We start from the raw sequence: 15,423 nt of genomic DNA on the forward strand, positions 1-15,423 counted from the left end.
TGCACTAACATGTTGGTGAATTATCACGAGCACTTAAAAAAGAATTGCACGCTGACATGGAATTGTGGAGAACTGAAATTAAGACCTGATAAGTGAGAAACTGAAATTGACAGATTCATTGACCCCTAATTCTGGAGGTAAAGGAGAAATTAGTGGATTGAATTGGAAAGAGGAGAAACTGAGATTGGCAGATTCACCCACCCTTGGTCCATAGCTAGTCCCAGAAACCTTGCCAGTGTTTCCTCTTTGTTAATTCTTCCTCCTTCCCATCCATCCTCTACAGATGTTTTTCTATTTCTCGGACAAAGTGGTCCTTCTTTTTGACTTCTGGAACACGCACACCCCAGCAGGTAAGAAAACAGCCTTATCTCTTAAGTAAATATGAGCTGCTGAGGCAAACAAGAAAGCTCCTTGAGGATGAGGGAAGATTATATGAAACCTTAGCCTCAGAAACAAAGATGACAAAGCTTGCTCTGTGCCATGCATAAGGCTTCCCTAGGCAACTGACTCCCTAGAATGCTTGGCTTTGTAATGGTTTTGAGGGCCAAGAAAGAAGAAGTCAAACAAACTAAAACAGGATTTATCCAAACTGTACTTAGTTTTTCCCTACTCTTTCCAGACACAGGCTTGCACTTTAAAATTCTTGTGTCTGAGCACTCTTTCTTTGCCCTGGAGCTTTCCCTGCAAAAACCTACTCTTTAGTGCTCAATTGGAGCAAAAGGCAATTGCTGTTTGATTATAAAGATTGGGGCTTTGTAGGGAAAGCTGTGGAGCAAAAAAAGGGGAGGCACTTGGACACGGAGTTTTAATACTCTGCTGTGCATGGAAAGAGCAGTGGAAAGGTAAGTGTGGAAAGACCAGTTGTCCATAATATATCAGCTGTGGCTCAGTGGCAGAGCATCTGCTTTGCATGTAGGAGGTTATGGGTTCAATCCTCAGCATCTCCAGGTAGAGCTGGGAGAGACATTACCTAACTACATGGACCATTGGTGCAACTCGGTATAAGATAGCTTCTCGTCTCCATCATTCATGGTGTGGTAAAAGAATGGGGAGCCTGTGAGAACTGCAGCTTCCTTCAGGGGCAGAAAAGGAGGTTAAGGAGAACTTCCTCCTGCTGCTTTCCAAATTATGCCGAACTACAAGTTCCACAATTCCTTACTACGGACCATGCTGGACTTTGTGCAAGGACATCTGGATGCTAAATCAGGGATTGTTGGATATATGTGAAAGGTAGAATAGGTCTGGAAGAGACTCAACCTTCACCCTACATCCCCAAATAAAAGTTTTAGGACCCCCCCCCCCCCGCTTTTATGCACAACAGTTAAAAAACAGCTAAAAAGCATACAGAGTTAAGGGAGGATGGACACAGGCACATGAGTGAATTATGTAATTTACATGAACACACACACAGAGCACATGCCTCTTGGACAAGGATATAATTGTTGAGGCTCTGGTAGGTTTCTTGAGATAAAAAATAGCTCCCTATAGATGAGCAGTGAAAAAACCAACAACCCATAGCAGTGGTCTGGTAGCTTGTGGGAATTAATATAAGCAGTGTTAGGGGAAAATCTCATAATGGAGACCAGCAGGGTTTGGCAGTCAAAGCCAGCTTTTTATTATTATTATTATTATTATTATTATTATTTACAAAATATAAAATAGAACCTTAAAATTGTTGATTAAAAACAGGTATGTAAAAACGTTTGAAAGATGGTTAGCAAAAGGAATGCTCCAGTTGCTTCTTGAAAATTTGACACTGTAATCCTACACATGTCTACATCTGGGATTAAGTCCCACTGAGTTCTATAGGTCTTACTCCTAGAAAAGTGAGTGGAGGGTTGCCACCTGAATCTCCTTCATTTCCTCTCACTCTGGAAGTCTTATTGAGTCTCCTGCAGCTTATTGTTGTTTTGATAAAGAGGGTATTTATAATAATGAATGCTCTTTTGATATGAGCAGGTCTGATGTAACTGTTTTGGATATCATTACCATGCTTGCCTCTTAATAGTTGTATTATCACCATATTATCAGTACACTATTATCTTTATTGCATTTTAATATTTCAGCTGTGCCACAGAGTGCTAAAGCTGCATATACAGTGGTGCCTCGCAAGACGAAATTAATTCGTTCCGCGAGTCTCTTCGTCTTGCGATGTTTTTCGTCTTGCGAAGCACGGTCCGTTGCAACTGCACCTATTCAAGAGGCTTTAGGAAAAAAGCGAACAAACTCGCAAGACGTTTTCATTTTGCAAAGCGACGCAAAAACGGAAAAACCATTTTGTCTTGTGCGTTTTTCGTTTTGCGAGGCATTCGTCTTGCGGGGCACCACTGTAAAATTAATTCTCCTTGATTTTCCCCTCCCAGAAGTAAGCTTATCTTAACACACACATGGACTAGTAACTTGCACTCTTAAAAAAAACCCCAAAGATAAGGTTTGCAGGAAATGGAATCCTGCAGTTGAGTTATGCAGTCTGTAGTTACACAGAGGTTTGGGAATGGTTGTGTACAAATATATTTTTACACCCACCCACCCATCCCATCTCCAACCATAAATCTGTTTTTTTACCCAACAGGGATGGTGCTCTCAGTACTGGTGATCATGCTGCTTGCCGTGTTGTACGAATTCATAAAAGTTGGCAAGGCGAAAGTGCTTCAGTACACAATGCCGCCATCCATTGCCTCCAGCATCAGCCAGGAGACCTTGAGAGAGCCAGAAAGGGCATCTATTAACACGGGCCTGGAACAGCTAAGCAGCTCCCCAAAGAAGTAAAAAAAATGGGGTGGGGTGGGGAAGCAAACAGCAATCTGCAGAAAACCTGTATTGATGTTTGCTCTGATTCCGCTTTTCATGGGAAAAGCTCTGGAGGGGCAGGGGCGGGGAAAATGCGTTCAGACACAGAGCTTTAAAGTGCAGACTGTGCCTGGAAAGCATGGAGGAAAGTTAAGTGTAGATAAGCCCTGACATTTGTTTCTCTTTCCTTTTGGAAAAGTTGGTTTTCGTGGCATGTCGTCCAGACCCTGCTCCATGTGGTCCAAGTGGTCCTCGGTTACCTGGTGATGCTGGCGGTGATGTCTTACAACACGTGGATCTTCCTGGGAGTGATTGCGGGCTCTGCCATTGGCTACTACATAGCATACCCACTGCTCAGTCCCAGATAGCAGCACTGGCATCAGCGCCGGAAGATGGTTTTTAACAGTGCTGATTAACTGGAGACTCCTGCCTTGGGAACAGATCTGTGGTGCTTGGATACTGAACTGGGTAAAGAGGAGTCACCCTGTTGTAGTTCCAAGATCCTTTCCCCTGCTCCCCATCCTCTGACTTCCACAGGCAGGGCATTTAAACCTTCTACCTTTTTGAGAATGACTTTTTGTCCTTTCACTGGAATTTATTTGTAACTGCCTTTACTAAGTGCCTTGGAACAAATGCTCAGTAGCTAGAACTGAGATGTTTTGCTTTCTAACCTCAGGATGTGTAACAGTGGTACCTTGGGTTACAGACGCTTCAGGTTACAGACTCCGCTAACCCAGAAATAGTACCTCGGGTTAAGAACTTTGCTTCAGGATGAGAACAGAAATCGTGCGGCGGCAGCGGGAGGCCCCATTAGCTAAAGTGGTACCTCAGGTTAAGAACAGACCTCCGGAACGAATTAAGTTCTTAACCCGAGGTACCACTGTAGTCAGCTAAGCCTTGCACTGTCCACTCTGACTGGCAGAACTCTTGAAAGTGAGGTTGGGGGGGCAACTTTACCAACCCCACTATGCTCTGTCCTCTGAGGGAGTGGAACCCATGCCAACTTTATTCAAAGCACATGCTGAATGGTTGCATTCTCTTGCGGGCTTTTTAGTGTAGGAGGGCAATGGTGGAGATATATAAAATTATACATAATGGGAAGAAAGGGGATTAGGAGAAGTGTCCCCCCCTCCACTTCTCATAAACGTAGAACTGGGGCCATCCAATAACTCAGAATGGTGGGAGACTCTAGCATTCAGGAGGGAAGTGCTTCTTCACACAGCACATAAGTAAGTAAGCTATGGGATGCATTACTGCTATAGCCATCAACTTGGGCAGCAATAAATGGCAGCTGGACAAATTCACAGAGGATAATGTTACAGGTGGCTGCCAGTTGTGATGACTAGGTCCTACCCCTCCAACACGCCTCTGAATCCCAGTTGCTGAGGATCATTAATGGGAGAGAGCCATTCAGCGCATATCCTGCTTAAAGGATTCCCTTAGGCAACTGGTGGCCCCCTGCCACAGTCACAGGCAGTATGCTTCTGAATCCCTGTTGCTGGAACCCACAGGAGGGGACAGGACTCTGGTGTTTGGGTTCTGCTTAAGGGCTTCCAATGTAAGTGTCTGGTTGGTCACGGTCAGAACAGGAGGCCAGAGTATTTGGGCCACAGGTCTGACCCAGCTGCTCTTCTTTTGTCCACTGTGAGAACAGGCTGCCAGACTATATGTAAAGCCTTTGGTTTTGACCAATAGAGCTCTTACATTCTTTTATTTTTCTGGGGGTGGGGATATTGGATTCAGGGCACAAAAGGGAAGATTAACATAAGGGACGCACCACCACATGTTGAGGCTATAAAGAGAGGGGAATCAAATGTTAGCCTCACTAATGCCTTGCAGGACTGGGTCTGGTCAATGCTTGGGGGACAGAGAGCTGCCTCATACATAGTCAGGCCATGGTAACAGTACCACTTAATTCTGCTTTGGTCAGACCACACCTGGAATACTGTGTTGGGAGGAAAATGTACACAGGGTGTTTAGCAAGGATAGCCTATGTGGTGCCTTCTGGATATTGTTCGTCTGCAACTCCCATTGACCCCCGTCAACATGATCAGTGATCAGAGATTATGGGCGCTGTTGTCCAGCACAACTAGAGGGCGTCATTATGGCTCCAGATGCTAAACCAAGGAAAAACGTTTGTATGGCTAAATTAAAAATGAATGTGCTATGAAATCTGATGCAAAAATCAATGTCAAATAAAATATTTTACTTAACACATCAGATTTCAGAAGTTTCTTTATGGTCTTCAAATTAGGTGAAGGGTGTCTCAGGTTGTTCCTGCATGTGAAAGCTACACTTTCTTTCCCCAAAACTGCTTAAGCACATTCAGCACAGACCTCTGTGGATCATTCCAGACCGTTGCTACTTTTGGCTGGGATTCAGTCACAAGCTGGCAAATTCAGGGCGAGCCATCAAAGGTGATCTGATGCTCTTGTACAGTATGCCCACTTGACTTCCCTGCCCCGCCCCAACCAAAAATGAACTTTCTGAGCTAAGGAAAGAATGGAAAGGCATCGTAAAGTGAGGTAATCATGTTTGCCATATGCTAGCCTCTCTACAAACCAAACAGAATGGATGCTCAGCAGATAGGTGGTGATGGCACACCACCTAGCACACAGAGCAGGATGCATGCAAAGCAAACAGGTTGGCTGTTTCAAGGTTGGTTAGAGAGCCCATCCTAAGGGAGGATTAAAAATGCTTAAACTGTAGATCAGGACAAAGAGTGTTTTGGCTGGGGGAGAATAAAAGAGGCTGGAGTTATCAGTAGTAGAGTTTGGCTGTCTGAGAGTCTTACAGGGGAGGATCCTGTATCCCAGTCAGCTACTGTTGGGACTCATAAGGCCCAGGCAGCAAAGCCAATGGACATTGATGATTATTGTAAACCACCTGGATTTTATGAATAGCAGTGGATAGATAAACAGAGATTATGGGAGTTCAACAACACATGGTGGCCCATAGATTCCCCCCCCATCCTTTGAACCAGACTCAAGTGAGGAAGAATGCAGGAGGGCCACAAGTGCTTTTAGATGTGAGGGGTTATTGCATTAGTTTTCTTGACTGTAATGCCAACACTTCTGTCCATTTTCTAATGTTCTTTTCACACTGCAGTACCTGTTGCATTATGGAACAGTGGTGTGTTTTTTGCCAAAACACCAGTACCATGTGCTAAATTTCATTCCCACCAGTGAGGGTGGTGGTGTTGGCATCCGTCTGTCTTGGGAGGCAATGGAGAAGTGACCTTTGGAGATGAAGTCAAGCTGTTGGACAGTTGCAGTGCCTGCTGTGGCTGTAGAGACCAATGCAGGAGAGAGAAGTTTTGTTGCAGCTGGGGCAGGTGAAGCTGTCTGGTTGTACTGCCGTGACATTTCTTGTCTCTGTGCTTCTCCTAGTGGTCATTCTTCTTCTGGTCACTGCTGTGGATGCACAACCTGACTGTCTCCAGACACTGCTGTCCTCTGCAAGGGATTCCCACACAGCAGGGCTGATGTTGCCAGACTTCCTCTCACATTTGCAGACATCTTTGTAACACAGAGTTGGTCCGGCAACAACAAATGTTGCTACTTCCCCACCCTCTGTTCCCCCATGAATCCCCCCTATGAAAACAGTAGGAAAGAACCGTATGCCAGAATACCACCCCAAATTTTGTTACTTTGCTCCATTGATTTTCTGCAAATGGATCTTTCGTGCTATGTCCCATTGCTTTTCTGAAAGTAACTTTGTGTTGTGTGAAAGCTCAAAAACAGTGGGGGGAATGAACAGCTTGAGAAATGTCAGGGAAATGGGAATAAAATACAGTGTGAATGCAGCCACAGTAAAATCAAATTGGAGGCCTATCTGACAAGAGGTTGTGTCCTCTCTTTAAAGCACACAAAATTTCCAAACGTCTTTTTGTCAAGAGCCCAAGCGATGGGAAGGAGGAGGCAAGCTGTACTGATCTTAAATAAATCTAGATTTTATTAATAATATATAAGCCACATTTCCCCCCTCTTAAACATTTGGTATAAGTTTTGCAATAAAGTATACTGGAAGAAAAAAGGTAAAAAGATGGCAGGCTTTAGTTCCCAAGATTAAGGCACTTTTTGTTTTACGAAGAGCAGAGAGAGAAAGTGAAAATGAATTGCTAAATAGGTCTCCATCCCCTCCTCCAAAAAAATCAAATAAAAAAAAATCTTAAAGAGACATAAAGGGAATAATGAACAAGCACTTTGAAACTGGCATGGTGCCACAACTGCAGGAAGGGTGTGTGTGTGTGTGTGTATGTGCAATGTGCATTTACATGCAAGGCTTGGATCATGGTCATTCAGTCTTCCCATCGTCCTTTGGAAAAGTGTACAATAGTTCTGCATTGACATTAAGAAACTCCATTTCTAAGTCGCTAGAGCCTTTGGTGGGCTTGCTCCCTACCCACTCCCTCTAACTTTAGTGGAAGCCAGATGCCCCATTGGTCTGCACTGTTTTCATTCTAAAACATCATTCTGTCACCACCTTAACTAAAACACATACAAATGTACCAGTGTCCATTTGCTTCCCTGCCCCCCTGCACCTATAAAAGCATGTTTGATAGGCAAAAGCAACAACTTGGCCACTGGGGAAGAGGAAATGTGACAGGGATGCGGAACCGGAAGGCCTCCAGGTGTTGTTTGACTGCAGTTCCCATCAACCAGTGTAGCCAGTGACTAGGGATGGTGGGAGGGCCACAGGTTCCGCATTCATGTACAAGAGGCCCATTCAGTGCTAGTCAACTTTGGATTACCCAGATGGTGTTGGACTACAACTCCCATCATCTCCAGTCAGCTTAGCCAACATTCAGGGATGGTGGCAGCTGTAGCCCAATAACATCCAGAGGTGGAGAACATCCAACAACATCCAGAGGTGGACTGATGGGGAAAAAACTTGTAATGAACCACTCTCAAGTATACAACATCTGGATATTATCTAGAACAGCCCTCCTGAGGTGGTGCTGTTCCATGACAAAGGATTGACCGCCCTACACTTTCTGGGATGACAAGCTCTTAAAATTTGATTTGCCTCATAAACTAGAGTCAGAGGTGCTGAGAAATGAGTGAGTTAACCCTCAGATAACAGGATAACACAGCGGTGCACCCAAAGCTACCCTACTCAGAGCAGACTCACTGAAATGTGCCTAAGTTCACCATATTATTAATATTATACATTTATTTCACAGAATCGTAGAACTGTAGAGTTGGAAGAGACCCCAAGGGTCATCTAGTCCAACCCCCTGCAGTGTAGGAATCTCAGCTAAAGCATCCATGACAGGTGGCCATCAAACCTCTGCTTCAAAACCTCCAAGAAAGGAGAGTCCACAACCTCCCAGAGGAGACTGTTCCACTGTCAAACAGCTCTTTCCATCAGAAAGTTCTTCCTAATGTTGGTTTGGGTCCTCTGGAGCTGGAGAAAATAAGCTTGCTCCATCCTCCATGTGGCAGCCCTTTAGGTATTTGGAGATGGCTATCATATCTCCTCTCAATTTCACCTGTACCAGGCTTTAAATCCCCACCTTTTTCTCTGAGAGAGACTCATGTCTATTAATTTCAGTGGACCTGCCTCCAACCAAGGACTAAGTTTCGGCACAATCCCTAGAAGCTCCAGGAGACAATAACCATATTCCTTTTACCCATCAGGGGTAAAGAGAAAAATTGATATTTTTGTAAATCCAATATGTGCATACACGCACACTTTCAATGGGACAACCCTTGCTATGGCATTCAGTCTGCATTCCCCATCCACCCACCATCACCAATGAAGAAAACGTTCTAAAACAAAGCAGGCAAGTTCTCTTATGATTTTCTTGCCTATAAATTGGGCGCAGAGAGAGGCCTACTCTGAATAGGATGAGTATGGGATACAAGCCATCACCATTAACATATCTACCCAGTTTCTTGCCTTGGTGGTAAACCTACAAGATGTATGTCACTTGACCCCTCCATTGGGCAGGAAAGAAAACTTATTCCACAGCTTTGCCCTCATCCACATACGTTCACTGCTTTCTGCTACACACTTCCCTCGTTCGGCCTTAACAACCGCCACATCCGGTTTCTCTAACCTTCATTTGCATTGTCATTCTCTAGCGAAAAGGGACTCGCTGGCTCTACCTACTAGGCCTTGCAGCCAATATTCCTACCCAGACCCTCAAATCTCTCCAAGTGATGGGAGTTGCGGAACTACACTAGGACATGGCTGTCAACGCTGGGGAAGAGGTGGAGATGCACAGGTGATGAGATTTTCTTACTTGTGAAACAGTTAAAAGAAGATGACTACCCTTAAAAAATGTATAATTATCAGTGGGGCAATGAGACTGGATTAAAACACAACCAAGATCCAATAAAATGAAGGTGGATTGGAAGAAATGCAGAAAAGCATTTTCTATATCTGTAGTGGAGGGCAAGGAGGAGGGAAGCACCTGTCATTCTGTTCCTGTACCCCAGACATTCCCTGGCATCCAAGGGAAAGTGTCTTTTCAGTAGAACTGGAATGGGGGAAGGAGACCCCTGATGAGCAAATTGTGAACGAAAGGTGCAAAGGAATGTGAGGAAGCCAACCTAATTCCAGGCTTACAGAAGCCCAGAATGGTCAGCATAGTCCCAAGAGAGACAGCTAGAAGAACTGATATTATTTCTGGGGCTCCTCCATCCCATCCCCTGGGCCCCCTCAATACTTCTCTGGATGGATTGAGCACATGCAAATTAAGGAGGCCAAAGAACCAACTTTAGGCACTTTGCTCTCCCCTCACCCTGCCTGCCTTCTCCCCCCCACCGCCCCCCACAGGGCCCCCCAATTCGAGTCTGCCTTTGGCATTGACACAGCCAATAGAGGAACCCTCTTGCATAGAGGTGGGGCAGCTGTCCTAGAACTGAGTCTGCACCCCTTCGCTGCCTTCTGTAGCCCCATGGCTGTTCTCCACAAAGGATTCCTTGCTCGTCTCACAAACTGGGGTCACCTCCACTTGCACCCCCGTCTCCTCCCCTGTCTCCTTATCGCTAGGCTCAAGGCAGGAACCCCTGTCGGCAGCCAGGGAAGGCGACCGGGCAGGAGAAGTGGGCATGGAGTCCGTAGCCTCCTGCACCTCCGCCTGGCACTCAGCGGGATGTTGTGGCGTTTGCTTGCCTGCCTCTCTGGTGGCTTCCTCCTCCTCCTTCCCCTCCATGTGTTTGGGGTCTACTTCGCTCTTCTGGGCAATGGTGCCATTGCCCAGCTGGGAATCAGCCTTCTCAAGCGGAGCCTTGACGCAGATCTCCTTCACCAGCATCGTACGAAGGTCCTTCACGCTGTCAGGGGACCCCTGCACAGGAGGGGAAGGACTGCGGTCTACCCCCTCGGGCTCCAGCTCAGCTGCACCTGGGGACCCCTCCAGGGAAGTGACCTCGTAGGGAAGGGCCTCTTCGTCAACGTGGATGACGGAAACGACTTGCTTGGCCCGGCGCTGCTTCTCATCTGGCGGGTCTGAGTCCGACTGCCTGCCGAACTCTTCCTCCCAGTTTATGGGCGTCTCCTCGCCAAGCAAGTGCAGGTTGGGGTCACTGTTGTGCATCACAATGCTGTCGCGGTACAGGTTGTGCTTCCGCTGCACAGCTGCCTCCTTCACAGCTGAAATGTGGAAAGGAAAGGAGCATGAACAGGACCACTAATGGGACAATGCATAAGGCCACATCCACACCAGGCATTTAAAGTGCAATGATACCACTTTAAGTAGTCATATCTCCCCCCCCCAAAGAATTATGAGAACTGTAGTTTGTTGAAGGTGCTGAGAGTTGTTAAGAGGCCCCCTAGCAGTTTGAAAGCACAAAGTGCAAGTAGATAAATAGGTACCACTCCGGCGGGAAGGTAAACAGCATTTCCGTGTGCTGCTCTGGTTCGCCAAAAGCGGCCTTGTCATGCTGGCCACATGACCCGGAAGCTGCACGCTGGCTCCCTCGGCCAATAAAGCGAGATGAGCGCTGCAACCCCAGAGTCGTCTGCAACTGGACCTAATGGTTAGGGGTCCCTTTACCTTTTATTCCCCTCATAGATCTACAGTTCCCAGGGTTCCCTGGGAAGAACAATATACTGTTAAACTACTTTAGGAACAGTGTAGCACAGTGATGTCTGGGGTAGGCATCTTTCTCCCCAGTGATGTGGGGGGTCATGGGGGAGCACCTGCATCATTTGGTGTGAAGCCACACCCTCCCCATGGTGGCTACTCTGTGACTGGCACCCACGGTGCCCTCTCACAACTCCAAATGTGCCCACTGGTCCAAAAACAGTCAGCGACCACTTCAATAGAATAGTAACACCCCCCATGAGGAGGGCATTCGCTCCTCCTTACCCATCATGATGTCTTTCATGACAGATTGCAGTACCACCTCTTCGTAGGTGTTCTCCACCAGGATGAAACGGGCAAAATCTTCAAAAATCAGTTCCTGGAATCTTGAGAGGTCCTGCCATGGGAGAAAGAAAGAAAAATATTTGGAATGAACAACAGAAAAAGGGAAAAATAAGAAAGGAGGGAGGGGGGAGGAAGACCCACACTCAACGCGGTGGCGCTGTGGGTAAAAGCCTCAGCGCCTAGGGCTTGCCAATCGAAAGGTCGGCGGTTCGAATCCCCGCGGCAGGGTGCGCTCCCGCTGCTCGGTCCCAGCGCCTGCCAACCTAGCAGTTCGAAAGCACCCCCGGGTGCAAGTGGATAAATAGGGACCGCTTACCAGCGGGAAGGTAAACGGCGTTCCGTGTGCTGCGCTGGCTTGCCAGATGCAGCTTTGTCATGCTGGCCACATGACCCGGAAGTGTCTCCGGACAGCGCTGGCCCCCGGCCTCTTAAGTGAGATGGGCGCACAACCCCAGAGTCTGTCAAGACTGGCCTGTACGGGCAGGGGTACCTTTACCTTTTACTTTAAACATTATTTTAATTAATTTCCTCCCTCCCTTCCTTCCTTCTTTTCTTTCTGTAGTGTATTTGCTTAAAAAAATTACAAAAGTTTTTCTGCCGGACAAAATTGCCCAAGCAAAGTGCAACCAGAAGAACCTTATAGACAAGTGTTGGTTTACTGTTGTCGTTTTTAAAAAATTATGCACAACATTTACACAACAACCAGCAAAAGGAAACCAGTGGCTTCTCCAGATGTTGCTGAACTCCAATCCCACCAGCCCCAGTTAGGGATGGTGAGAGCTGCTGCCTGGTGGAGGCTGTTCCATTAGCACTTACTTGCAGGATCGCATTATCCCATAAGCACCCACTCTGCTTCAGCCTGTGGTCTGTGCGACGTTAATATTCTGCACTTGTAAGAAATTGATCTTTTAGTGCAGCAGCACCTGCAATTTGGAACTCCCTGCCTTTTAACATCTGGCAGGCTCCTTCACCGTAGTCTTCTCGGAGCCTGCTGAAAATACTTTCCTTTGGGCAAACTTATTCATGACATGTGGAAGCTGCCATGTATTTTAATATGGTTGTAGCTTATTGCTGATTTTATTCTTTTCAAATGTTTTGAATACATGCTTATTTTTTTGCCCTTACTTTTTTTTACTGGTAAGAGTTGGTTATCAGTAGATTGTCAGGTATTGTGGAGAGCTTTGCAGATGCTCTGATCAGCTATGATGGCAAACTGCCCTTTAAGCTAAGCAAGATCATTGTCTGCCACACCCTGGCATCATCTAGGATGTCAAGTGCAGAACAGGACAGCATGGCTTGGCCCAAATTATCTCATGGGTCAATTGAGGAGACATATCCAAATGGAACACGGGTGGCGCTGTGGGTTAAACCACAGAGCCTAGGACTTGCCGATCGAAGGTCGCGGTTCGAATCCCCACGACAGGGTGAGCTCCCATTGCTCGGTCCCTGCTCCTGCCAACCTAGCAGTTCGAAAGCACATCAAAGTGCAAGTAGATAAATAGGTACTGCTCCGGCAGGAAGGTAAACGGTGTTTCCGTGCGCTGCTCTGGTTCGCCAGAAGCGGCTTAGTCATGCTGGCCACATGACCCAGAAGCTGTACACCGGCTCCCTCGGCCAATAAAGCGAGATGAGCGCCGCAACCCCAGAGTTGGCCACGACTGGACCTAATGGTCAGGGGTCCCTTTAACTTTACCTATCCAAATGTGTTTTTGGTTTTAAATGCAGTGTAAGGTTGTCTCTATGGGAGTATATTGTATCTAATTATGGGGTATCAGAGTTTTTAGGGGGCTAACCAGGCTGGGATAGCAGGCTTGTTGGTTTTTGAATGTCTGATGTAGATTTTTTCAATTTCGTTGTTCTGTATGGGACAATGACAATAAAAACTATTGTATGGTATGGTAGGCCGATTGAGGCCCTCATGCCAGAGGTTCTTCCTCCCGGCCATGAAGCTAGCACACTCCTTCTGAAAGGGAGGCTTTGCTTGCCCTTGCATTTGTGCGCACCCCTCTTCCTGTTGGGGGCTTGTGCTTACCCCTTTGCAAGTGGGGGCCAGCTTCTTCAGCAGGAAGGGGATGGTGATCTGGAGCAGGGCCTCCCGGAAGAACTTCTTCCTTACCGTGCTGCTGTCGTAGTCATATTTCTGCAGGGAGGAGAGAAAAGAGGGGGCAGAGAGTCACACCACTGAGACAGAGGGAAGGGACGTAAACCATGTAAGAGAAGAGTGGTCTGCCTAACCTCAGACCTAGAGGACAAATGCAACCCACCAAGCCTTGCTATCTGGGCTTAGGGGAGCTACAGCTCCTCAACCACCCCCCTCTCCCACACCAACCCCTTTACTGCCGCTGCTTGCCCCCCTTCCTTGAGGGTTCCTGCCTGGCTGCAATGTGTCATCAAACTCTTAACATGCCTCTTGCTTGTCTGGGTGGCAGGAGGAGAGGGGTGAATGTAGAAATCAGCCTGCTGTGCAAAGTAAAAGTTTGCATCCATTGCCCTGTCCACTTTTCCCCTCTGGCTCTGCCCTCCGCTGGCTATGGCCTCCTACAAAGTTGCCCAGAAGGAACGCTTTCCTTGGGGTGAAAACATTTCCACAACATGTAACCAAATGGGTACAGCAGATGGTTTCAGGCAGGTGTGGGAAGGCAACGGCCAGATTTCCTTTTAAATCTGTCTTGACAAAAGAGGCAGCACTTAAAATAGTGCAAAAATGGCATCTGACGCCTATACGGTTAGTTCATATTAGAACTTCCTACTCACTAAACTGTTGGAGAGGCTGTGGAATGGCACATGCAGTGGACATGTGGCAAATTGGCTTGGTTCTGGGAGGAAGTATTAGTCCAAAATAAAAGCCATTACTGAACAAAATGCCTCTAAATTTCCACTCTTCCCAATCTTTTCATGACAAGTAATATTCACTTACAGCTGGAATGTCTATCAGGTTCTCTGCTAGAGGTCAGGCTTGTAATAGCGAGATACTTAAGAAGGTGTTTCTCTGACAAATCGGTACAATGAAGTATGGCAAATAGCACTTGTGGGGAAATTGAATAATAAAATAAAATTGGCACGAGGCACGAAGCACAGAGAATCTTTCGCTGGCACAGATTTGTTATGCAGATGGCTAAAAATGAAAATGGAGGTATTTTATAACTTTAGAAAATGTCTCCAATGAGACGAGGTGGTTAGAGTGTCAGACTAGGACATGGAGGACCAGGGTTTACCGTATTTTTCGCCCTATAGGACGCACCTTTTCCCCTCCAAAAATGAAGGGGAAATGTGTGTGCGTCCTATGGGGCAAATGCAGGCTTTCGCTGAAGCCTGGAGAGCGAGAGGGGTCGGTGCGCACCAACCCCTCCCGCTCTCCAGGCAGCTATCCGCAAGCCTTGGGAGCCCGCGGGAGTTCCCGCCGGGCTCCCACGGCTTGCGGAGAGCTGCCTGCACCCCGAAGCCCGGGCACGCTGAGCAGTCACGCCCAGGCTTCAGGTAGCTCTGCGCAAACCGCGGGAGCCCTCCCACGGCTTGTGCAGAGCAGCCTGTTCTGGGGGCTGGGGTCGGGGGAAGCTCGGGCTTCCCCCCCCCAGCCCCGCGCCTTGGGGGGAAATAATTTTTTTTCTTTATTCCCCCCCCAAAAAAAAAACTAGGTGCGCCGTCTGGGCCGGTGCGCCCTATGGGGCGAAAAATACGGTAAATCCCTACACAGCCATGAAGCTCAGTGGCTGACCTTGGGCCAAGTCACTCACTTTCTGTCTACCTCACAGAGTTGTGAAGATAAAATGGGGAGGAGGACTATGTATGCCACCTAGAACTCTTGGATGAAAGGTGGGATAAATAAGTGATAAATAAAATGTAATGAAATTAAAAATACTCCTTGTTTACAATTGGGATAGGAACTTATTATGCTATTTGGATGCTATTCTGCATGCATTCCCTGAACACCATCTTCTTGGATTAGGGCGTGATATTTCATTACTTGTGTGTACGATGTTGTTAAATGTCATAAAAATGCAATGGACAAAATAAGAATGTAAAAAGGAAAGAAAACATTTCTCCCATTCCTGACTTAATGCCATGTGGCTTGATAGGCTACCAACAGTTCTCAACCAGGGCAGCTCAGTCAGCAGGCAATGAAACTCTTAAATTTCAGGGCTGTGGGTTCAAGTCCCACGCTGGGCAAAAGATTCCTGCATTGCAGTGGGTTGGACTAGATGGCCCCTTGAGGTCCCTTCCAACTACATTTCTATGATTCTATTTGCTTC

General features: G+C 47.0%; 2 protein-coding genes across 2 annotated transcripts in view; one reads left to right on the plus strand and one right to left on the minus strand.

The window, feature by feature from the left end:
- SLC31A2 (solute carrier family 31 member 2) lies at positions 1-5,005 on the plus strand. Its single transcript, XM_053373479.1, has 3 exons — positions 1-350; positions 2,573-2,765; positions 2,990-5,005. Exons 1-3 carry the CDS (start codon positions 284-286, stop codon positions 3,156-3,158), a joined length of 429 nt encoding a protein of 142 aa, XP_053229454.1. The 5' UTR covers positions 1-283; the 3' UTR covers positions 3,159-5,005.
- Positions 5,006-8,131: 3,126 nt separating this feature from the next.
- NIBAN2 (niban apoptosis regulator 2) overlaps positions 8,132-15,423 on the minus strand; it is a 98,740-nt gene continuing 91,448 nt past the window's right edge. The window contains exons 12-14 of the mRNA XM_053373477.1: positions 13,206-13,313; positions 11,114-11,225; positions 8,132-10,395 (exon numbers count right to left, since the gene is read on the minus strand). Of these exons, the coding sequence (XP_053229452.1) occupies positions 9,656-10,395; positions 11,114-11,225; positions 13,206-13,313 (960 nt within the window). The 3' untranslated portion in view covers positions 8,132-9,655. The remainder of the gene's footprint in view (positions 10,396-11,113; positions 11,226-13,205; positions 13,314-15,423) is intronic.

Source organism: Podarcis raffonei, chromosome Z (genome assembly GCF_027172205.1).
Source record: "Podarcis raffonei isolate rPodRaf1 chromosome Z, rPodRaf1.pri, whole genome shotgun sequence".
NCBI classification, from domain to species: domain Eukaryota; kingdom Metazoa; phylum Chordata; class Lepidosauria; order Squamata; family Lacertidae; genus Podarcis; species Podarcis raffonei.